This window comes from Populus euphratica, unplaced genomic scaffold (genome assembly GCF_000495115.2).
Source record: "Populus euphratica unplaced genomic scaffold, PopEup_1.0 scaffold10.1, whole genome shotgun sequence".
NCBI classification, from domain to species: Eukaryota; Viridiplantae; Streptophyta; class Magnoliopsida; order Malpighiales; family Salicaceae; genus Populus; species Populus euphratica.
This window is the reverse complement of record NW_011499856.1, coordinates 2,157,113-2,181,352: the sequence shown is the minus strand read 5'-3', so window position 1 is coordinate 2,181,352 and position 24,240 is coordinate 2,157,113. Positions and strand designations below refer to the sequence as shown.

Here is a 24,240-nt window from a genome sequence, read left to right as displayed (position 1 = left end):
GCTAATTAAAATAATACTTTATTCTTCTTCTTTTTTTCCTGTCAATTTTATTTAATTTCATTACTTATTGACTATAAATTAAAAAGGAGGAGGTTTTGTTGTACCCCTCCCTATAAAGAACTATTTATTGGAATAGTGTTTTATTTTTTTGATTTTTTTTTAAAAAATTTCTTTAATATTAAATTTTTTTATTGAGTTATTATACTTTCATTAAATGAATTATAATAGGTTAATCTAATTGCTTTAGTTTTTTTAATTAATTTTTTTATTTTTATCCTTTAATATTGGGTTGATTGTGACTTTACCGAACCCTTCCTCACAAAAGCATTATTCATTGAAATATTGAGCTATCACACTCTCGTGACACAGGTCGTAGGTTTGACAGTTTAACCCGGTTGACTCATTTTTCTTCTTCTTCTTGATAAGCTTTTTTTCAATTTTATCATTTAAATATTGAGTTCATTGGAAATTAGATTTCATGATTTATTTTATTTATTTATTTTTTATTTTGTTATTTCAACTTCATAACTCGAGAATAGTGCTTAGTAAATTGACTCGAGTTGTCTCGAGTTGTTTTTTGCATTCTTTTTTAATTGATTTTTCTCAATTTCATTACTCAACACAGGGTCAATTGGAGATGAGTTTCATAGTTGTTTTGATTTGCTTTTTATAAAAATATCTTGATCTTACAATCAAGGTCATGGGTTTTGGTGTTTTAACCCTGATTAAATTGGGTCATATTTTTTATTTTTTTATGATAGGTTATCTCGATTTCATGACCTGAGTCACATGTCCTTTAACATTTGATTTACTTTTTATTTGGTTGTCCCAGTTTTGTGATTCAGGTTGCAGGTTTAATGAGTCAACTCGATTGACTCAGTTTTTTTAATTGACTTTTCCCTCAACTTTATTATTTAATTTTATGTTTGATTATAAATTAGATTTTATAATTTATTTTGGTTTGATTTTTATTATGTTATTCTAGTTTCATGAGCTGTAAATAGTGCTTAATGACTTAACCTTGCTTGACTTGACTATCTTTTTTATTGTTTTTTTAATTGAAACTTTTATGAATTTCATTGTTTAATATTAGATCCCATAAAAATGATCAAAAATTAAGTTTTATAATTTTTTAATTTTTTATGGGGTTATCTTAATTTTATGATCATTTCGTGGATTGACAGGTCAACTCAGGTTAAATCAAGTCATTTTTTTTTAATGAGATTATCTCAGTCTGATAACTCATGTAATGAGTTTAGTAAATTAAATCGAGTAAGTTTTATATTGTTTTTCAATTGATATTTTTTAATCTCATCATTCAATATTGAGCTGATTGATAATTGAAATTCATAATTTATTTCAATTTACTTTTCATGAGGTTATATTAATTTTATGGCTTGGATTAAAAGCATAACAAGTTAACTTGGGTATCTTTTTTAGGTTCCTTTTTAATTATTATTTTTTAATATTGAGTTGATTAATGATTATACATCATAATTTATTTTAATTTGTTTTATATTGAGTTATTATAGTATTATAATCTAGGTTATAGATTTAATATATTAACCTAAACTGATATAAATCAATCCAATAAGTTGATATCTTAATATTAAAAAATAAAATTATTCTAAAATTTATTTTAGTTAAATTATATTTTTATGAGTGATTGTTTTTCAATCTATAAAATTAATCTTATTTTAGTTAAATTATATTTTTATGAGTCATATGATTGTTTTTCAACCTATAAAATTAATCAAATTATATAAAATTAATTTTTATATAATTAAAATTATATTAAATTAATTTTTATATAATTTATTTTTTTATAAAAATATATTAATAACATTACCATATTTTTTTTATGTTAGAAGAAAAATCGCCCTGGCATGGTCAATCGTGAGTAAATATATATAGGAAAATCATTAGAAAAGGAACAATTGCGTAAACAAAAAACAAAAAACAAAAAGGAACGTACTTCCGCCAAAAAAAAAAAAAAACAAAAAAAACAAAAAGGAACCTTCTTCCGCCGGTCCCTCTCATAAACCCTAGCAAACCCCCTCTCTGCCGGCCTTTTCTCCGCTTCCTAATTCTCACCGAAGCCTCCACCGATCACCGGCCCGCTCTCCGCTGCATCAAAGCAATCTCCCGCCTTAAAAAGCAGGTCTGGTACTGGGCGCTTTACCCGTTAAAGTTTGCATCTTTTTTATTGCTAAAAAAAACTTTGCGCTTTTTTCAGTTCTCTCTAGTCTTTAAAAAGTTTACGGTCTCAGTTAACTCACCATTACTTGTACTTAAATTTTCCATTTTATAGTATTATTTTCGGTCATGGGTTTTTCATATTCCCCATTTTGCAACACATTTTCATTGCATAAGCTGCATGTACAAGTGGACTTGTGCCAATTTGATTTTGACATGAAAAGTAGAAAACCCGTTTGTTATTTCGGTAATTTGCATTAAAAGATGAAAGCTTTGAGCTCGAACTTGGTAAATTTAGACGAAATATAAGTATAGTTGGTTCTGTTGTTTGAAATTCGATTTACTTTTTAGAGTACAATGTGAAAATGTATTGTTAATAATAATATCATTAATTGATCTGTTTGTCTTGTTGAATATGTGTATAGGTTACACTGTGGAGAGATTGTACAAAATAACTGTGCATGCTGTCGAAGTTATTGGAGGGTTTTAGCTACTGGCATTGGGTATTTGTAATAGGATAGGAACAAGAGAGGGGAAATGGAAATAGACTTGGGGAAAGTTCCGTTTACTATGGATTTCCATCCTTCGGATAATCTAGTAACTGCTGGCTTGATCACTGGCGACCTCCACCTGTTAGTATATTCTTCTTTATCTCTGGGTTTTGTCCACAGCAGTTTTGTCTTTATAGCTATTTTTTTTCTGTATATGCTTGGTTTAATCATTCTCTCTTGATATAGATACCGTTTCAATGCTGATTCCTCACCACAAAGGTACTATAACGCAGAGAAAAAAATTGTCTTCCTTTTTTTATCAATGTTTTGTAACCTTGTAGTCTAATCAACTTATGTGATTCAAATTCTAATCAGATTGTTGGACATTCACGCACATAGCGAATCTTGCAGGGCTGCTAGATTCATCAATGATGGACATGGTACTGCCTTTTGATTTTCACTTTATGATTTGCTAATACTCATTTGCTAGCCTTTCAAACTGTACTGGTTGCTGCTATCTTCTTTGCACTTTTAACTGTACTGTCTTATGTTGGGTTCAGCAATTATCACAGGTTCTAGTGATCGCTCCATTCTGGCAACAGATTTAGAAACTGGATCACCAATTGCTCGTCTTGAAAATGCTCATGAGTAGGTTTCTATTTAATTTTTTCAGCCTCCTCTAAAGGTTGATGAAATGGATTTAGGGCCATTTCTCTTAAAAGTCACCTTTAACATTTTAGATCCTATTCTCATATGACAATCATATTCTTGCGCAGGGATGCCATCTTTAGTTTGATAAACCTCACAGAGTCAACTGTTGCAACTGGGGATGATCAAGGATGTGTTAAGGTGACTATATTTCATGTCTTTTTGTCTATTTGTAAAGGTTAGGCACAAAGCTTTATTTCATCTTGCATTTTAGGCTTTTTTCGTATTGTGGCCTCTGTATCTATTTGGATCATGCCCACACAATACATGGCTCTTTCAATTTTCTGTTTCCTGTTTCCTATTCATTCTATTCTCTTAAATTTTGATGATTCAGTCCAAACATAATTGTAGCTTTTTACTTTTTGCTTCAATGAACCTTCTAGTTTTTGCTGGATGAGAATGTAGTTTGGATAGGACCAGATTTTTTGCATAACCTTTTGCACAGCATGTGCTTCATTTCATTCCATGATCTGCAGTCATGTGCTTCATTTCATTCCATGATCTGCATTTTTACATCTTACATTGTAAATCCTTCATTTGATTCGTAAAAGTCACTTGTTCTTCTTTGCAGGTATGGGATACCAGGCAACGCTCTTGTTGCAATTCTTTTAATGTCCATGATGACTACGTTTCGGATATGACTTTTGCATCTGATTCCATGAAACTGCTATCAACAAGGTATTTAAGACTGTTATAACTTGTTTTTATCTCTCTTTGAATACTGTAAATGTGTCTCCATTATTGTTATTTTGCATTAGGAGGTTGAGAGGATTGAGGCATTGTTATGAATAACATATGGAGCTATGAGGAGCTTTATGATTCTTTTCATATATACTATATTGATGTGAGAAGTTCTTACAGGAACCATGTATTGTTGTTGGGGGTTGTAAGTCAAATAAATTATGCTTTATGCTTGCCTGGTTGCTCTTTCACTTCCTTCCAGTTCTTTATCTAAAAGATTGGTTGATTCACATCAGCATATGGTTTCTTGTTACAAGACTAGAGCATCTCACAGGATTTTGTAATTTTTGGTTTCACATTGTTTGCATTTTCTTTGCTAATACTTTATTATTTCTGTCTTATGTATTCTTTAGTGGAGATGGGACCCTTTCTGTTTGCAACCTTCGCACTAATAAAGTAAGTTGGTTCTTTCAGAGAAAAGAAAAAGTGCCTTTGGGGAAATTCTGCAGAACCATGCAATTTGATTAATTTGTTTTAAATTTATGTCAGATCCAATCCCAGTCTGAATTTTCTGAAGAAGAGCTATTGTCTGTTGTTATTATGAAGGTAAACAATTACATGGTATTTAGATTGTTTTTGTGGCTGTGGCTGCATATGGTTGTCTACTTGTCTTTCTGTGAGCATATTAGCAAATTGATTTGGCTAATGTATAGCTTATTTTTGGCATGAGATTGGAATGGGGATAGACTGCTTAAACCCCTCCCTATTCCAATGGAGCACTCGTCTGTTGGAGGTGGGGATTCTAAGAAACAAAGCTTAATTAGATTGTGTTCTTGTTATCTCCCACCCCATATCTTCCTCTTTAGCAGCGTAATGAACTTTCAGGATTTAACAAATAAATGAGTTTCAAAAGGAAATACTTGAAAGCTATTTCTCACAATATATTTGTGCTAAATTCCTGTTTTATTTTGTACCTTTTTGTTGTCAGAATGGACGGAAAGTTATATGTGGTTCACAGAATGGAACACTGCTATTGTATTCATGGGGTTTTTTCAAGGATTGCAGGTATCCTTTTCAAAACATATGAATACTTGAAAGTTTTAGGATTCAGTGCAAGTATCCTTTCATGAATGGAGAGTTTCAATTGAATTTTATCTTTACTCAATATTTATTTCTTGCATGGTGAAGTGTCCTGAATATTTATTTTGATTTTCAGTGACCGCTTTACTGCTCTTTCCCCAAACTCGATTGACACTTTGTTGAAGGTGATTGAATTTTGATTTTTATTGTTGTTGCATCAGATGGCTTTTTAATCCAGGAGTTTGCTTAATTGGAACATTTAAATCTTTTATTTCAGTTTGATGAAGACAGAGTCATTACTGGATCCGAGAATGGGCTCATAAGGTGAGTTGTATAAGATAGGAAGGGACTCATCCAAATTTTGAATCACGATCACCATTCTTTTTCTTTTTCATTCCTCACTTCTTGGTTTTAACTTTTCTTTTCCTCCTCACTTTTTGCAGTCTGCTAGGCATATTACCCAACAGAGTCATCCAACCGCTTGCTGAACATTCAGAGTACCCTATTGAGTGTCTTGGTACTGTTCATATCTCCTCCTCTATAGAAGCTTTATATTAATTTTATTTACTTTGTAATTGATGGAAGTTGCAAATTCGATTGACATGCCATGGTGACTTTGCAACACTGGCTCTAGTTCCACCTCCATCTCTGTTCAATTGTGAACTGGTCTCTATGTTAATGTAGAGTTTTTGTTAGGTGAGGCTGACTTGTGGGAACCTTATTTGAAGTGTTTTTAAATGGACAAATCACTACATATAGGATCCACTCTTTTAAGTTAAAAAAAGCTGTGCATTGATCCTATACAACAGTAAACTTCCAGCTTAGCTTCTATGCTTCCATTTCACATAACCTAATCCATGGAGATCTACTTTTTTTCAATTCCTCTCTTTGCCTCTCATGCTAATCAAAGTTTATTTTCATTAATGACATTGTATGCTGTTGATTATTATACTCATAAAACAAATCGCTGAAAGTGTGAAATTAACAATCCTAATTCTTATCTTTCTAGAGTACCATATAATCCAACAAGAATTTTGTTTTGAAATCCCTTTAACTACCCTTTGTTTAATCTTAAACAAACTCTCTCAGTACCTTTTCAAAACCCCGGGGTAGTTAAAAGTGATTGTAGTGAATTGTTGTTTATGCACACACTGTTTGCTTCGTAGGTAGAATTGTTTCATCACTTAAGAGTTACACACTGTAAAAGTGGAAGGCTTATTGCTTTGTGGTCTCAATAAAGGATTTTCTAATATAAAAGGAGTGGATCCCACATAAATTGATTTGCTTACAACACTTGGGTTAACTAAGGTGGTCGGGTCTGGCTCACTTGATAAACTAATAAATATATTGTCTCACTAAAGTTTGAGGTTCATTTAAGAGTCACTAGTGCCACCTTCTCCAGTTTGAGTATTAATTGTCTAGAGAGCTGGATTTGTGTTTTTAGATAGCCAAAACAAGCTTTCTGAGAGTATGATTTTGTTTGGAATCTGCAGCCTTTTCTCATGACAGAAAGTATCTTGGCAGCATTTCACATGATCAAGTGTTGAAGGTGGATCTCTCTCTCTCTCTCCATCTTTCTTTGCATACAAATATAAACAAACATGTCTTTAAACAGATGCATGCGGAATTGCACATCTGCACCCCTATGCACAATTTCTGTATGTACCATCCTTGCTGCCTTTATCGTAATGTCCTGACTCAACTACTTGTTTAATTCAGATGTGGGATTTGGATGATTTATTGCAAAATTCTGGAAACGCGCAAAATGATCAAGCTCCTGTATCAGACAGTGATAGTGATGCAATGGATATGGATACTAAACCTCCAAAGTCTAGAAAAGGTAAACTGGATTTAATAGGAGAATCATGAACATATCTTCTTTCATCAGAGGCTTGGACGTGAATAGCTAATTTTTAAGCTATTATCGGCAAACTTTGATAGTTAACATAGTGTCATGACTATTGGTTGATTACTCCTTTGCGGATATAAAAATGTACAGAACCTATTTTAGTGGCCTTTATGAGAGTGCTAACAACAATATATATCTTTATTTAATTATCCTGTAATTAGAATTGACGTGTGAAATATAGGTCTCCTCCTTTAAGCACTGAATTCAATCCTTAACAGTTGCATGAATCATGGACACCTGAAAATTTAAGTTATGACATTTTATCTCAAACTTCTTTCTTCTTCTTTTTTTTTGGTGATATCTTTCTTCTTCTTCTTCTTTTTTTTTTTTGGTGATATCACAAAGTTGTTTGCATGATCTGTGTTTTCATTTGCCTTGAATCCCAACTTTGTTTGTGCCTTTATTGCAGTTCCAAACAGGGTTTCATAAAAATTCAATGTTTTTTTTAGCTTAAAGTTAATATTATTTTTTTCATGTTTTTGGATAATTTTGATGTGTTCATGTTAAAAATAATTTTTAACAAACAAAAAAAATATTATTTTGATGCATTTTCGAGTGGAAAGAATTTTGAAAAGCAACCACTACCACATTTTTAAACACTCTTCTTGGTCTGCGACCAGTGAATCTGTTGATAAAATGTATGCTATATGCATCCCTCTTACAAGTGTGGTGTCTTTAGAATCTGATGTATTTGCTATTAATTGTCCTATTTTTTGCAGGAGCCAAGAGAAAAAATGAGCACGCAAATGATGCAACAAGCAGCTTTTTTGCAGATCTATAGTTGGATGGTGGTATTTCTTCATGCACATTTGCGGTTGATGTCATTTTTGACATTTCTGTGTTGATATATTATTTTCTTCATCCATGGTGGTCTGGACGAGTTAGCATGGTTTCACCAGAGATGGAGCAGGGATAATAATTACTTTCTGCAAAGCATGGTTTCACCAGAGATGGAGCAGGGATAATAATTACTTTGCAGATGCAATGTAGATTTGAGTTTGATACATGTTTATTATTTCTCCCTCCTAAAGCATAGGGGGCTTGCAAGTTTTGCTTGAGATGATTCTTTTGTATACCCGTTGGTACAATTTATAAATTTATAGGCGCAAGCACGCAGTTCATTAATGATGGGATAATAGGAAAAACATTTATCTTTTTATAAATTTATAGGCGCAAGCACGCAGTTCATTAATGATGGGATAATAGGAAAAACATTTATCTTTTTATAAATTTATAGGCGCAAGCACGCAGTTCATTAATGATGGGATAATAGATAAAACATTTATCTTTCCTGAAAAATAGTTCTGACAGTTTACATGTATAAACTTTGCTGCATCTGCTCTGCTTCTAGCTAATTTATCCCTTATTGCTCCTTAGCCGAAGGTTTTCAATTTTACAAGTTGGAGTCAGACCCACTGCCACCCTCATTAGCCGAAACATGACTGGTTTAAAATAATTGCGTAGGAGTCATCTGTTTCGAAACATATTCCTTCCATCTCCTCCTGGGTTAGCGAATTATACATGGAGGGGAGGGGACTAATCGGAGACAGCTGGAATAGTTTGATTGCATGTTTCACGGGATTGTTCTTACTGGAGAGAAGGCAGAGATTTCAATGATAATCCAAGACCAGATTTTATTTTCGTTAGATACTGCTTTCTTTCTCGTGAAACAATATCTTCGTAAATTTAGTTTGATGGAAGTCTTTTATCTCTTTGATCAGAGATCGTCAAAATGGTCATGTCTTGAGCATCAACAATCAATTACTCATAGCTGGCAAAAGCAAGAAACGCAACCTTTCTTGATGGAAGCACTGAACACTTCGGTTGCCAACAAAATCTGGTTTTTATTTGTAAGAAAAGAACTACATCTCTAACTTGTTCTGGATTGTAAGACATGCTCATGCGTTGTTCATTCTTGTCACAAGGAAAACGTCATCCACGGAGGAAAAGAAAGCGACAAAACAAGAGAGGAGAGAACATGAAGAGCTGAAGGGGAAGCTGGATAAGAGAAAGGAAGGAGGACCTGCTAGTTCTAGTCCCGAATCAGCTCGGATCAAGTCCCGAAACCGAATTGACCGGCCAGCTCGAGTCGGCTCTTGTAAAACTGGCAGTAATAGTCGCATCAAAGATGAGCAATAGTTAGCAGCAATAATAACATTGAAAATAAAATAAATGAAAGAAAAGTATCATCATAAAAGACTTGGAAATCCTGAAGTGCTATCATCACAAGTTAGAGAATAGATGGAGAGGTGATAAAAGGAAAGAAGGAGGCTTAGCTTGATTGACCTCCATGAAAAGCGAAGAGGTGGCATCTGATGACAAAGTGGAGAAAGAAGGGAAAGGGAGGAACTGCTGGAAATCATTGGCATGAGAGGTATTGGTAAGAAATCATCATAAGGAAAAGATCCATTTTCTTGCCAAACACCTCATGCCCACAACTTCCAGCAGGTCTCAGTCTCCCCCTCCGGCTCTTCTCAAGTTCCATCTCTTCTGCTTCAATCAGTAATTCTCCCCCAACCTAACCCTACTCTTGCCACTCCTAATTTATTTGCCTGTTTGTGTCCCTATGTTTTGCTTTTTGGACCCTATACTTTGTAAATTTGCTTACTTTTTTTTATGGGTTCCACTGATTTGATTATTTAATTCTTTTTTATTTTTGTATTTTGAGGAGGGTTGCTGGGGAAAAATTACAAGGGCTCGTAAGGAGACATATTTAACAAAATAAATTAAATGGGAAAACATGAATGAACGAAGACTATCGGTTGACTTCCATTTAAATAAAACAAGGGCTTGTTATCAAAAGAAAAAAAACAAAAAAGAAAAAGGAGAGAGAATACAGCAGGAAGTTAATTATAACTTAGCCCCTATACTTTAATTTTTTTTTGTATTAGTTCGTGGTTTTTGAAGTTGTATATTTAATTCCTATGCTTTTAAGTCTATTTACAACTTAGTCCTTTTATCAATTTTATATTATTTTTCAATTTATTCCGGGAAAAGAATCACAAGAAGACGAGGAGTAGATAATACATGAAAATTTGATGAGAAAAGATGAAGATGCATTTTTGGTGACAATTAAGGATGGGCAAAGGAGTGTTTTATTATTTTTATAATCGCAAAGGTAAATTAATTAATCTTGAGAGTTAATTATAACTTAGTCCCTATAGTTCATCAAACTGGATTAATTATATGCTATCCAAAATAATTAAATAGCTCTTTTACCAAAGTTAATTGTGTTTAATTTGGTAATATTTTGTTATAGAAAGTTTCACCAATCTTTCCATTCTATCTACTTTTTCTTTTTCTATTTTCTTAAAATAAAAAATCAAAATAAATTAGACACAGTAAAAATGAAATATTAAACCAAATATATATCTCAATCACATCAACTATAATAAAAAGTGATTTTTTAAAATTTTATTTTTTAAATCTCAACCCCAAAAGCTGACACAGTAACAAACATACACAAAGAAAACGATGCAGAGGGGCCGGAGTTGAAATGTTCCAAGAATAGTCTATAGCGTGGGAAACAAGCTTGACCAGTCTTCTGCCCCAAACAATCTCCGAAGGAACGAGCTGCTTTCACATTTCCTTGACTTTACATGGATTCTGTCTAGTAAGGTTCGCTGATAGGCATCCCATTTTCGAGTCTGTGTGTATAAATTCCACAGAGGCTGACGCTATAAATGACAATGATGTGAAGGGCAATCGGCCTGTGATGAGATCAAAGGTTCCTAAGCTTGTAAATCCAGTTTGGACTCGCACCTCGTTAAACAGGTCATAAGCTTTAGGGCTATGGCCCCAACTTTCGACTGGACTTAACTTCCTGGTAGTGTAACTTGGTTGAATATGCTCAGTTACTAGAAAAATCGACGATTAAAAACATGCTATGTTTTAAGTTGAATAAATTTTGATATTGATAAGATTAAATACCGTTCACTTGGTTAGATTGACTCGCAATCTAATTTAGTCGGGTTTATATCACAATATTAAAAATAAAAAAATAAAAAATAGTATTTTAAATAAAAATATCAAAATCAAAATTTATCTATAATTCAATAACCCGAGGTTTTTTTTCTTTTCAATTCGGTACCTTGATCATTGTATATGATAACTATGCTTCGCCTATAATCTTAAATATGCGAAGCAGGCCCAGCAACCAGATTGTTAGTTTTTTTTTTAAAAAAAGAAAATAGGACAGTAAATATAAAATTCACATTGTTGTGTCCTAACAATTAAATGTTTATTGTATAGATATCTACTCTTAATGCTATAATAGAGAATGAGATTATTTAAATAGGCTAGACAGCTATAGAAACTAGATCCAATTATATTATTAATTAAATTAAATTATTAAGTAAACGATCTCAGTAGTAATAGATAGATAATTTATGTTTCTATATTTGGAAATCACTTTAATAATAGATAAGACAAATTATTTCCTATTCATTTAAAATATAAATGTGTTTTTTTTACGCATTCTTGGGATTACTTATAATTATGTAATGTAAAAATTTATTAAGTTTAGTTTGAATGTATTGATTAGGGTTATTATGGTTTTTTATATTTTTTTAAGCAGGGTAAAATTTTAGATATAATTTATATATAGAAAAAACTCTAACTCTTTAAAATCATAAAATAAAATAAATTTTAGATTAATAAAAACTATGATTTTATGAACTTTTTCAAACTTAAAACACAAAACTTTCTCAAAATTAAACAATAACCAAAATGATTCGACCATTTCTTAAAATGATTAGACTATTTTTGTGTGTTGGTCGGATTATTTTAGTTATTATCCAACTGTTTTTCTGAAATATTTAGTTATTTCTTAAAACAGTTTACTAATAAATATTATGGTTTAGTTTTAGTTGTTTCTTAAAATAATTTAAATATTATGGTTTAGAATCATAATATTTTATTATAATTTTAATAAATTTCACAACAGCAACATTTAAGTAAATATCACGGCTCTGAAATATAATATTATTTAAATATCAATTATGACACCCTTAAATTGTATTATTTAACTAAAACATTTTTATTTTAAATTATTTCATCATTTAATTTTTTCTGTGCTAATTACACAATTTATCCCAGATTATTCACCTAAACAAATAATTAACGGACCTGAAGCCATAAGGACAGAAACTCAAAATCTCAAAATACACATTATGGCATGGTATTGGGCTAGTTGTGGTGGGCGATTTCCACGATTCAGAGTAGATAGCTAGGATTAGGCAGAGTGCAAATCCTAAAAAACTTTGAACACAATTCTTGCATATAAAAGAACATAAAAGAGATCTACTAGCGTCTAGCAGACCATTAAACATAGTTGTGAGGAGAAAAGTCAGCTGTTTAACAGTACTTAACAATCCACACAAAGGATACCAATCCATTTATTTCATATAATTATAGATAAAGATGATTGCCACTTGCTGCTGGCTGCTAGCTTTATTTCTGCATTGATTTCCATCAATTTGCGCTCTGCAAAAAATAAGAAAAATAAGTGTGTTAAGATATCAAGAATTATTTTCTGACTAATAAAATATTTAACAATTCTCTCCCTAACCATTTCACCCACACTCATATAATACTTAAAGACCAATAGTTTGGATTGTTTCATTATTTTTACTAAATTCATTTTATATCACAATTACTCAATCCAAATAAATGTATTTTGATTAACTGTTTATAAATTCTTTATCAAATAAAATTTCAATGAAAAAAACAACATTAATTATAATTGAAAAAATATTTCAGAAAATTGTGTATATATATATGATGTCCTCTCTATATAATGTATATATTCATTTGAAACTCTTAAGGTACTTGACTTTTAAATAGAAATAAGTATCACAAATTATATCACTTGCTTCAATTTTTATATTTTTTTTAAAATAAAAATAATTAAGAAATAATAAAAGTGTAGATGAAACATAGTTTAATCTCCATGTTAAAAGAAAATCTTAAACAACTAAAAGGATCTTGAAATGGATTGCATTGATTATTCTTTAAAAGTAAAACAATATCAAGTGGTACTTTAATTATTAAAAAAAATCAATTATTCATGATAATGTATGAAAGCTTGCTACTATTTTATAATATAAGACAGAAAATATAAATGAAATCATGGGACAAATGTTCAACGTTCACCTTCGAAGCAGATCCCGAAGAGAAATCAGAAGAGGGCATCGGTGGCTTGATCATGAGTTCTTGGGGATCCTCATGGTTGTTCTCATCCATCATCACTTCCTAGCAAAGAAAACCATACACACAATCGCTTCATATAGCAGAACATAAACCACAGTACTGTTTGCATAACTTTTAGGGCAAAATAACAATAAAAAAAACTATTCATTGAACTATATCACTCACTCCATTAAGGTCCGGGAAAGGAAATGCAGGCATTTGCATGTCAGGAAGAGATTCCATTTCTTCAGTGCACTTGGTCACTTCATCTTCCTGATTTATACCCAAAATCTTGAAGGTTAGCTAGAATGATTGCCCTTATCCCTTTGTACTTAATTTTGAACGCATGCAATTTCAAATCAATGTATGTGTATTGGAAAGAGCAAGGGAAAAGAGAAGTCACCTTCTTATGATCACAAGGAACGACACGATTCAAGAAATTTAGCATGTCCTCTTGCCTTATGACTCTAGAGATGTCACAACACTGCAATGTTCGACGCTTACAACTAGTGGTTTGAAGCCATGCACGGAGAGTGAGCTCAAGGATGAAGAGCTCACAAGCTTTCGAGAACAAGATAGGAGTTTCTGCGCTTATCATCTAGTAATGACACAGCAAAAACATAAGCAATATAGTGAAGATCTTATATACATATATATAGAAAAATACTAGATGTTGATATCGATGACTTAACTCCTACTTCCCATATCGAATAACTTCAAATATGGTATAATAAAAACTTGAAAATACTTAGGAATTTGAAAGTTTTCGTAACTTTTTTGTTTTTTTTAAATCGCTAGTTACATAATGAAACATAGTGACCATCGACAATACTTTTATACAAAATTGTCATTTTTAAGGATTTTTAAAATGTTCTTACATTGTTTTTTTTATATATTATCCCTCCTCGGGTTGAAATAAGATCCCAGCCATTAAAAAATAAAATAAAATAGAACTCATGCAACACATTGTTTTTTTAACCAAAAGAGAAACGTAGGTAAGTCATCAACTAAGAAATAAAAGATATGCAAACCTTGACATCTCCGTCAGATTTCATAACTCTTTTGATCCTTGCTAAAGGCAACATATTATTGCTCTTGGATGCTGAATATGAAAACGGTGAGACACCATAAATATATATATGAATTAATAAACGAAAATAAATAAATAAATAAATATTTAACATGCATGCACAATAAGCATCTCGAATCACCAAAGAAATTACCAGTAGTACTGTAAATCTCCAACAATTGTTGATTCCAAAATTGATCCAAATTTTGCTTATGTTGCTTCAATGGATACGAAAATAGAGACCGATTAGCATCTAAATATATACACAAAAATGTAAGCTAAACATTGAAATAAAAAAAATACATGGAAAAACCCTCACCAGCTCTTTGGTTGTCTGATGGCAAGGCAACATGGAAGAGTTCATAGGTAGGGCATTTTCAACTTCTTGTGGTGATGGATCTTCTGATGCTGGATCGAGTTCTATTGATTGATTCAAATCCATGAGTATCCCCTCCCCTCACTTCCTTCTTCACCTTGATAATATGAAGACACAATCCCTTAAATAGTGAGATAGACAATGAGCAAAATTAAGATTAAAGTTGGTATGAGCAATGAGCATTAATTTTAGGAATCAATAGACTATATTTTATTTAGTATATTTTTCATAATTTATTAATTAGAAGGATAGATATGGAAATGCCTTTTTTCTTGATTTTGAAACCGTCGTAGAATAAAAAATTATTTTTTATATTTAAAGTTTAAGATTCGCTGTCGTTGACATGTATTTTTAGAATATTATTTAATAGTGTGAATCGTGTATTTATAAGAAGTAGTTTCTCATCACGTGCATTGCGTTTGTATTATTTAACTAATTCATAATATTTTTTTAATTTTTTAATTAATTTTTTAAAATTATTTATAAATGAATACATTTGAATGTTTAACAAACATAGATGATTATATTTTTAAATAGTTAGGACAAATATATGTAACTCTTACAATTAATAATTAAAAATTTTTTTTCACTTGATATGATATTATTATGTGCCTTTTGTTTTATTTTAAATCAGTTTCTTTTCAATAATATGTGACAATATAAACTAAAAACAAATATATGAATAAAAAATTTATAATTTTTTTTTAATAAATCTTTGTTTTAATATTATTAGTATTTCTTCAAGAGTAAAACATAACACAATACATACAATAACTAAAAATAACCTATAAAAAATTAACTAAAAATTCAATTTAATAATTTGATAAATTTTGATATAATTTAAACACTTTCAGATTTTAATACTTTATGTTTTTATTTGCTTGTTTCTCAGAGTTTTTAAGGACAAAATAAATTATTAATATAATAAGAGTGATTTAAATAACTTATTTTATATTATTTAAGAGTTTAAGTGGTGTATAGATATCAAAAAAATGAAGAAAAATAGAAGAATCTTATCTTTTAGGGTTCATTTTATAATTTGTATTTTTATCCGCATTCATGGATTAAAATAATGCTAGCCTTATCAAAAGATTGTTTCTCAACCATTGAATTTATTGACAAAACCCTTTGATTTATTGCATGGAACATATATTGAGAAGGAATTAATTATTAAAAATAATATTCCATAAAATCAGCATTCCTATAAATCTATCAGAGGTGCGCAAACCTAACTCATAGCTGCTAGTTTTTCCGAAGGAGAATTTTAATAAATAAACATAGGTTAATGAGTGATGATTTATTATCTATATATCATTTAAAGTCAATTTTCTATACCACATGAATGTTTTTATTTAAAACCTTATAATTTAAAGTTATTTCAAATGAAATAATCGAAGGAGAAGTTCTTCCATTCATATGAAAGTGAATTGATTTCATCGTTCTTATCATGGGAAATAGAGTGTACAAAATACATTTTTAGGTATTTATTTTTAGTCTTTTATAATATTTAAACCCATTAATAATAAGTTAAGCTTACCAAAATTACATTTGGCTAAATTTAAATGTTTTTTTTTTCTTTTTTGTTTGCTAGTCAATAATGGCTTTCGTAAAAGAATCTGATTCTTTGCTCCAAACCCACCAAGAGGTGGCCGGATAGCTTTTAATTCCACAGGGCAAAACGGTTTGTCCTAGAGTACTGACTTTTAAGACGTTATAAAATAAATTATGTGTCATATATAATAAGTAAAATAATTTAGAAGAACATTTTTTGAAAAAATCAATCTACGGCATAGAAATCTCTTTAACGGCAGCAGAAAAAACAAATATCAAATTAAGAATTTACAAGTGTGGTTGTTTTTATGTTATTATGATGGTTTTAAAATTATATTTTAATTGAAAAAATAAATTAATTTTTAAATTTTTTAATGATTTTGATATGTTAATATATAAAATAAAAAATAAAAAAATTATATTAATATTTTTTTAAAAAATAATTTTTAAAAAACACCCTAAATCACAATACCAAATACATAAAACTTAATTAATCAGCGAAACTCTCATATTGTCACAATAAGAACTAATTTAGTTGTTGATTGCAAAACGGAAAGAAAGAAATAATTTACTAGTAAATAAACTTTGGGATTTTTTATTAATCCCTAATGATTTATTTCCACCATTTGAAAGTCATAATTAATTTCATGTCATTTCCAGATATAATTATTTAACCAACCGCTCGGTTTATAGGTCGTGATGGGGAATATCACCTAACTATAGTATTGTTTTTTTGGTACCGACAACTTCTTTACTGATAGAAATAACAGCCAATGACAAATACAAATGGTAAACATCATATATCAATTAATGACTCAACTTTTTTTAAAAATATTTTTTTCTTCTGCTTGAGGTAACTTCAATGACTCTAGGTAAGAAAATAAGTTAGAATTCCATACATAGACCTAAACAATTCTTATTTACACAAATATTTCACCCTTTTTATATTTATTAATTTAAACAGTTTAGAGTCTTTGTCCTATAAAAAAAACTTATTTTGCAAGTTAATCACCGACCCAAGACACACAAAAATAAAAAAACCGTTCTTATCATCAAATATCATGAAGATATTTGTGATAGCTTGTTATCTAAAATATTGTGACGCAAAAAATAATTTATCACTGAGAATTTACTTAGTTCTTGAAGAACAAAATGTAGAAGAATATTATCATATAATGAGGCCTCTTCCTCAGGCCCACAGGTTTAGCCCCTGTGCATTGTTTTCTTGAGCGATCAGTGCGCTACCGCGCTCCTCTCCTCTCCCTTTCCCGTGCCTCGTCATTCGTGTCCTCCTCAAGGACCTCAACCTTCTCTATGGATAGGAAGATGGTTTTCACAATACAAATTGTTTGGGAATGCATTGGTGACAACTTGTGAACAGCGCTCGTGGCCTAATGGATAAGGCGTCTGACTTCTAATCAGACGATTGTGGGTTCGAGTCCCACCGAGCGTGTGTTTTTTGTCTCAACATGTTTTGTATCTTTGTAGCAAGGTTCCATTCATGTAAAAAACAATAGGATAATAAGGATGGGTAGATATAATTTTATTATTCTAAGAAATTTCGAAAAGTATTGTTAATTGAATGAAATAAAAATCAATAAAAAATAAGGAAGTGGAAATGTAAATGTGATTGGAAACTGAAACATCCATCGTTACTGAAAAAACAAAGTTTATTATAATTACACATATAATAGGAAAAAGTTTTTTATAAAAAAAACTATAGATAAAACTAACAAGTTTGGATATTTTAAAAAATTGGTAACCTTGTTTCAAAATGAAAACAAGAGCTTAAATAACGAACAACGGACTAAATATAAAATAAAAATATTACAAAATCTGAAATTAATAAATATTGAAATAGAAGACAAGATAAATAGAAAAGCTAAATCTCTAAAACATAAGAGCAATGAGGGTTGTTGAACTATCCGATTCATAAAAAGATTTTAAAAATAGGAATTTGAATTTTTGAAATGAATCTTGACCACGAAAATGAAGTCGGTCGGATAGTCTTGGCAAAATGCATTACTGCTTTTCACATCCTCTTTACGTTTCTTGTCTCATGAACGTTAACCAGCCATGTACCCCACGTCCCATTAACCAAACTAAGGGACAGGGTGATGTCTACTAGCTCTATAGGTTTTTATTTTTCTTCACTCATAAGACATTACTATTGATCTAGATCCTCTCCTCTCCTCTCCTCTCCTATATATTTATTTTATTAAGTTAGAACTTGTATACCTCGTCCTATATAGTCAATGTCACAACACTAGTACGAATTAAATGCTCTTTCAAGGACTTAATTAACCAGTCCTTTGTATCAATGATACCTTGGCGGGGCTAATATATAAGCATGGATCATCAATAGTGAGGCATCCCAAATCTAACTGTTATACACACACACACACACACACACACACACACACGCTCCAATTAATAATATTGTCATTCAAACAATGTCGTCATGACTATTACTCAAACGTCAACACACCACCGACAATGGTGGTTGGTGCTGTAGTTAATTACCTTACTTGATTATGACAACCGATCCAGATTCGCCCAGGTAAACAACGTTTGTCCAGCAGTTGACAAACGTGGAACAATGACATTTTATCCTCTAACTACACACACACACACACACACACACACACAAATAACATAACTAATTTGACAGAGAGAGCAAATTAATAAAAATTTAACTAACAAACTTGAAATGGAAGTAGCGTAGAATACTTGAAAGAATGCATCATTACAGAACACGGAGTTTGGTCTTAGTTTTGGTTGGTGGGTTGGTTGTTCACAAACCATACCCCCCCTCCCCCCTCCCCCCAGCCCCACTTGAAATATTTCCTACCAACAAGAAAAAGAAAAAAAATCCAATTTTCTCCTTACTTACAACTTACCCATCGATCACCCCCAATTTATCAAATACAATTTGCGATATTTTTCAACTGTTTTTTTTATTATTATTATTATTCTATATTGTTTTTCCTTATTATCATTACGACATATGATGCATGAACATTACTGATTAGGTTTATATACATAACCCTGGCCATTTGCTTAATCTTTACACCATCCCCTTTTCAATCAATCAATCAAGTCCAAAATTAATCCATGCATTTTTAAGATGATCAACGAGGACCCAGTAGCAACCTGTCTTGGTCAGTGAGAGAGTGGCGAAAGTGGCATCTGTGTCCATAAGGACAAACCCCTCCAGCGAGAACCATACGGCAAGCTTGAGTCTTATATCTCGGGTGTCTGATTACTGGACGTAGCTCGCCAATGCCATGAGCAAACTGGCAATTGTTATCATAAGGACACGTCCCTGTCTCTTGCCACTTGTTGCACAGCTCTGTCTTCCACATCCCCTGATTAAACACCTCCAATTCCATTCCAGCAGCTATTTCCTCCTCTGATCTCTTCCCTCCTCCTCCTGGCACATACACCCTCTGCTGCATCTGCATGCACTAGAGTATATATGCAACCCATTTTTAATCACTACAAAAAATTAAAAAAAAATGCTAGCTAGAAATTTGTCTTCATGATCCAATATAATTAATTGTGCGTGTGGTATTGGAAAAAATGTCCATGCACTACACTTCCAATGATCTTAATTAAATTTCGATTCTAAAAGAATAGATTGATCATACTCAAATTTATTTTCCTAACCAATTAATACTATTGGAATACAATATTGCACACAACCAACCTTAACCAATCGAAAATCCAAGAGCATAAAATGGACGACTTTGATTGACCCCCTAATCATCAGTTTTTATCTAAAAATCATCCAATTTTAGTTGTAATTCTTCTGCATATCGATAATAGAATCTATCGTACAAATTCTGCATAGAATACAATTGCATTATAATCTAGTGAAATAATTAATATATGCACCTCTTTTTTAATTAATTATTTATTCTGATGTAAAAAAATCCTGTAATTTTCTCTATTTTTTGTCAATAAATCTCTTTTTTCCCTCACAGAAACTATATAAAATTAAATAATATTATTAGGACCATTAGAGAACCACGGGAATAACTCTACCGGAACACACACACACACACACACATTATATATATTAGTTAAGAAAATAAAATAGACAGATAAATTGGTCATTTTAATGGAGACGGAACCGTACGAACCGGAGAGAATGGAATTTTAACATCAAACTGATAACTGCCGTTTCTACAGCTTAACCGGACGAACCGGACACAGTACCTAACGCAAACAATACACACACAGTTCGCGTGCTACGTTGCATTTCAATGGAAACTTAAAAGCCAAACAAAAATTTTCACGGAAAAAGAAAAAAGAAAAAAGCCAAACAAAACTCGAAAAAACAGAAAGAAATTCAACTCACCGATCCAGAAACGAGTTGATCGAGCTGACTCGCCACACGAGACCGACTCGAGTTACTACTTGCACCATCGCGACTGCCTCCATTGGTGCTCACATTACCAGAAACCGCTTGATTCACCTTCACATAACCACTAGATCTGACGGAGATACTCTTCGGCAACGTCACCCTCTCTCTCTCGACATTATGAACACTGTTCCTTCTCTCAATGGCAACATCACGGCTGATTCCAAAAGCTCTGCCCTGATGCTGCATCGCGGCGGCCTGAGAAGAGAGGTTGATAAGCTTTAGGAGCTCACTATTTGTGACTCTGAGATCCGCGTTCTCTTGACGAATCAACTCAAGTTCATTAGTTAGGGTTTGGAGGCGTGAGAGAGAGACATTGTAGTGATCGCAGAGGTCCTGGTACTCGAGAATCAGTCGAGCTTGGCGGAGGCGGTTCTCGGTGGCAATCTCGTCGGCGGAGGAGGATGTAGGGGAGGCGGTGGTGGAGGGAGTGAAGGAGAGCGAGTTCGGGAGCAGCAAGGGTTTTGGCGGGAAGATTGAGAGGTAGAGAGAGGTGAAATTGGACGCGAACTGATCTTGATCGTTTGGTTGGTGGTAATCAAAAGGTGGTGATTGTGCAGCTGTTTGCGTCGCCGGTTTTGAACCGGACGGTGGTGGTTGTGTTATCTCCATTTCTCTCGAGACAAAGAGAAAAGGAGAGAAACGAAGCTCCTTCGGAACTTATATTATTTATATATATATATAGCAGCAGATGAGTGAGTCTGGTACTTAGTAGAGCATGATGGATGAGAATCGTCAGAACCACCCTTGGTCGTTTGATTCAAAATGGCGAGCTCGTTGATTGTTTGGAAACACGTGGATGTACCTGATTGGTTGGGAGCAGGGAGGTCAATGGTGCAAGGAGCACAAAAGCTAAATCCTTAAAAAAAATCTAGTTTCCCGCCAAGGGAACTGAAAAGCCGTTAGAGACACCGCAACAGAAAGAGAATCGGTTTTAGAAAGAGAGAGAGAGAGAGAAGCAGAGCATGGGAGACCATGCATGTGTGCGTGCGCGTGCTTATATATATATGAGAGATATATGTTAGTTAGAGAGAGATAAAGAAGGGTTGTTAGGGGGTGTGTTGGGGTGCGTGCTTATATATATATGAGAGATCATATATGTTAGTTAGAGAGAGAAAAAGAAGGGTTGTTAGGGGGTGTGTTGGGGGTAGTGGTGGAGTGGCAAAGAAGGGTGTGAGGGAGGTGAAGAATGAAGTTTGAAGGCTTAGGATTTAATTGGGTGTAATCATGGTGATCGACGGGTGGAGGATTAAGGGATGGTTTGGGTGTCTATTTTAAGTAAGCTTTTGATAATTGGGTTTTTGTTAGCATAGTTGCTTCTTTATCACTTCTTTAACTACCCATGGTCCCTCCTCTTCCTTTGAATGACAAGGCATGTACTGTTGGTTTCATGACTATCAACACTCAACAGTTCTTCCTGCTTTTGTAATTCTACCAGAACAACAACAAAATAAAAAAAACTGTATTTTTTATTAAAAAATAATTCATACACTCAGGAAAGAAGATTTATGGTGTAAAGATTAAGAAAAAGACCTGCGATTCCAGATGAGGCAAGCGCCTATGGAGACCTGAGTGTAGATTGTTGCGCCATCTTTTTACTATAATTGGTATGCTGTTTCATAATTACTTGATACGATTGAACTCCATTTATTTTAAACATATACATGTAAATGAGCCAATGATCCATCAGTAAACACGATGCCGTTCAGATAAATTATGACTGACAATTTTATTTCAACCTCTAAAGTGCTTATAGTTGTGTGAAAATAACTTATTGACCACTAAAGTGTGAATGACTGGATTATAAAGATTTAGTGGCTTTTTGTTTAAAAAATCCCTTCTTTTCTAATCAAGTTTTTCCATCTTAACTCTTTTTTTTCTTAAATAAATCGGATTAAGATTAAGATTAAACATTTAGGTTTTTGAAACATAAGGACCGATTAATTAGTTTTATTGAAATTAAGGAACTAAATTATTGCTAACATTGGCTAATTTTCTCCATTATATCTCACTCCCATTTAATATATAATATATATTTGACTTTATACTTCTAAACACTTATCAAATACTTCTTTGATGTATTTTAAATTAATAAATAATAAAAATTTCCATATGCTTTTACAATTCTTATAAACATATTTAGATGCATTGAATGTTAGAATTCAATGTGAGTTATGAGTTAGGATTTAAAATTTATAAGAGTTCTACAATATTAAGATTACTTCTATTAAATTTTTATTGTTTTCATAAATTATCTAGTTGAATGGTTTTTCTTTTAGTTACACAAGGAAAAAAATTCTTGATTTAAGTTGGACTTCTAAGCCATATAAAGTCACCAAAACATTCACAATTATACATAAAAAAATAATAAAGAGAAAACAATATTTGCTTTATTTTTCTTTTTCTTGTAGCAAAACCAATATAAATGTTGTTTAGAAATTGATATCATTTGCCATAGAAAAGGAAAAACTAGCATTGAAAACAACAATTAAAAATCAAATTAATTATGAAAATAATAATTAAAAGATATAACATTTGACATAGTATAAAGAAAATTATGTAATGATGACAATTGATAACTCGAAATTACCAATAGCTTATATTGATAAAATGACAATCACATCTCACTGTAACTTTAATAAGGTATATCTTTAAGATGTTTATCATGGTTTAGGCATGAAGAAAAAATTGATGTTTATAGCATAATAATATCAACATCCCATTTTATCTTATTTGATCCACATGATATTAAAGTATGTTAAGATTATGATTTTGATCAAGATTATGACAATAATCTTGATCATAATGAAAAGCCAAATCAACAATTAAAATGTTATTTTATTGATCACATAGAAAAGGAGGTTCAATTACAAGTTCAAAGTTAATAATTTAAAAGGTCTTTTGATTTCATAAAAAAAAAAAGATGACGAGAAAGATAAAAAACAGCTTGTTGATTTTGATGATTTTGACAGTCTTGAGGTGTCCAAAGTATTTATCAGTAGAACATCTATATGTAATGAAGTAATTGTTTGACTTGATTATATAAAAAAAAAGTTACAAAAAATCTTATTTAGATGAAGATAATTCTAATTTTTTAATGTCTATAGAGAAACATTTAGATAATATACAAGAATAAGAGGTGGATGTAAAACTAGAACAATCATTTATAAAGATAGATGTTGTTTCCAATTGAAAATCTTGTTTGACAGAACTATCCTTCTATAAAAAGAGTTTTAATAATTAGAAATTTTATTATATTTTGTGAATCCAACGCTCCATTTTTTAACAAGGAATAAGTTGGTGTACGAAAAAAAAATTCTAGGTTAAGAGAGGTCTAAAAAAAACTTAGTGGCTAATGATATTAAGAATGAAAGTTTCAAGAGAAAGATTCAGTTAGTTATTGTATCATTGTTGTTGAAGAGGAAGAACTAAAGGATTTAATTGTACAGTTGGAGATAAGCTATAAAAAAGTAAAGACGTGTAAACCGAAAATCAATCTCAATTAGGAAAGCTATGAATCCAATTGAAGGTTTGGAAATACTATTGATGTTAAGCACAATCGTG

The 24,240-nt window shown here is 31.7% G+C and overlaps 3 protein-coding genes, 1 long non-coding RNA gene and 1 other non-coding gene across 8 annotated transcripts; 2 read left to right on the top strand and 3 right to left on the bottom strand.

The window, feature by feature from the left end:
* The first annotated feature begins 1,968 nt into the window (after positions 1-1,968).
* On the top strand, positions 1,969-8,461 carry LOC105123422 (WD repeat-containing protein 55 homolog). 3 transcript variants are annotated; one of them, XM_011023004.1, is made up of 18 exons: positions 1,969-2,157; positions 2,622-2,828; positions 2,934-2,966; positions 3,063-3,127; positions 3,248-3,335; positions 3,464-3,536; positions 3,967-4,073; positions 4,490-4,532; positions 4,626-4,682; positions 5,065-5,141; positions 5,293-5,341; positions 5,434-5,480; positions 5,600-5,673; positions 6,650-6,705; positions 6,876-6,996; positions 7,785-7,954; positions 8,004-8,211; positions 8,346-8,461. In XM_011023004.1, exons 2-16 carry the CDS (start codon positions 2,734-2,736, stop codon positions 7,844-7,846), a joined length of 1,047 nt encoding a protein of 348 aa, XP_011021306.1. In that variant the 5' UTR covers positions 1,969-2,157; positions 2,622-2,733; the 3' UTR covers positions 7,847-7,954; positions 8,004-8,211; positions 8,346-8,461. The 3 variants fall into 3 exon arrangements, with proteins under 3 accessions (XP_011021306.1, XP_011021305.1, XP_011021304.1); XM_011023003.1 differs by having other exon boundaries at positions 1,969-2,161; positions 8,004-8,168; positions 8,303-8,461; XM_011023002.1 differs by having other exon boundaries at positions 1,969-2,161.
* A 350-nt stretch (positions 8,462-8,811) lies between these two features.
* LOC105123421 (uncharacterized) lies at positions 8,812-9,733 on the bottom strand. Its single transcript, XR_841846.1, has 2 exons — positions 9,352-9,733; positions 8,812-9,169 (listed from the first exon to the last, which is right to left on the bottom strand). It is a non-coding gene; the product is annotated as an uncharacterized LOC105123421 (long non-coding RNA).
* A 2,578-nt stretch (positions 9,734-12,311) lies between these two features.
* Positions 12,312-14,849, bottom strand: LOC105123420 (nuclear transcription factor Y subunit C-2-like). Its single transcript, XM_011023001.1, has 7 exons — positions 14,643-14,849; positions 14,478-14,541; positions 14,286-14,356; positions 13,658-13,852; positions 13,441-13,527; positions 13,219-13,317; positions 12,312-12,549 (listed from the first exon to the last, which is right to left on the bottom strand). The coding sequence occupies exons 1-7, from the start codon at positions 14,763-14,765 to the stop codon at positions 12,538-12,540; spliced, it is 651 nt and encodes a 216-aa protein (XP_011021303.1). The 5' UTR covers positions 14,766-14,849; the 3' UTR covers positions 12,312-12,537.
* Positions 14,850-17,630: 2,781 nt separating this feature from the next.
* TRNAR-UCU (transfer RNA arginine (anticodon UCU)) lies at positions 17,631-17,703 on the top strand. The gene has a single exon. It is a non-coding gene; the product is annotated as a tRNA-Arg (tRNA).
* A 1,234-nt stretch (positions 17,704-18,937) lies between these two features.
* Positions 18,938-21,660, bottom strand: LOC105123419 (zinc finger CCCH domain-containing protein 14). 2 transcript variants are annotated; one of them, XM_011022999.1, is made up of 2 exons: positions 20,614-21,660; positions 18,938-19,717 (listed from the first exon to the last, which is right to left on the bottom strand). In XM_011022999.1, the coding sequence occupies exons 1-2, from the start codon at positions 21,286-21,288 to the stop codon at positions 19,382-19,384; spliced, it is 1,011 nt and encodes a 336-aa protein (XP_011021301.1). In that variant the 5' UTR covers positions 21,289-21,660; the 3' UTR covers positions 18,938-19,381. The 2 variants fall into 2 exon arrangements, with proteins under 2 accessions (XP_011021301.1, XP_011021302.1); XM_011023000.1 differs by having other exon boundaries at positions 18,938-19,708.
* Between the last annotated feature and the right edge of the window lie 2,580 nt (positions 21,661-24,240).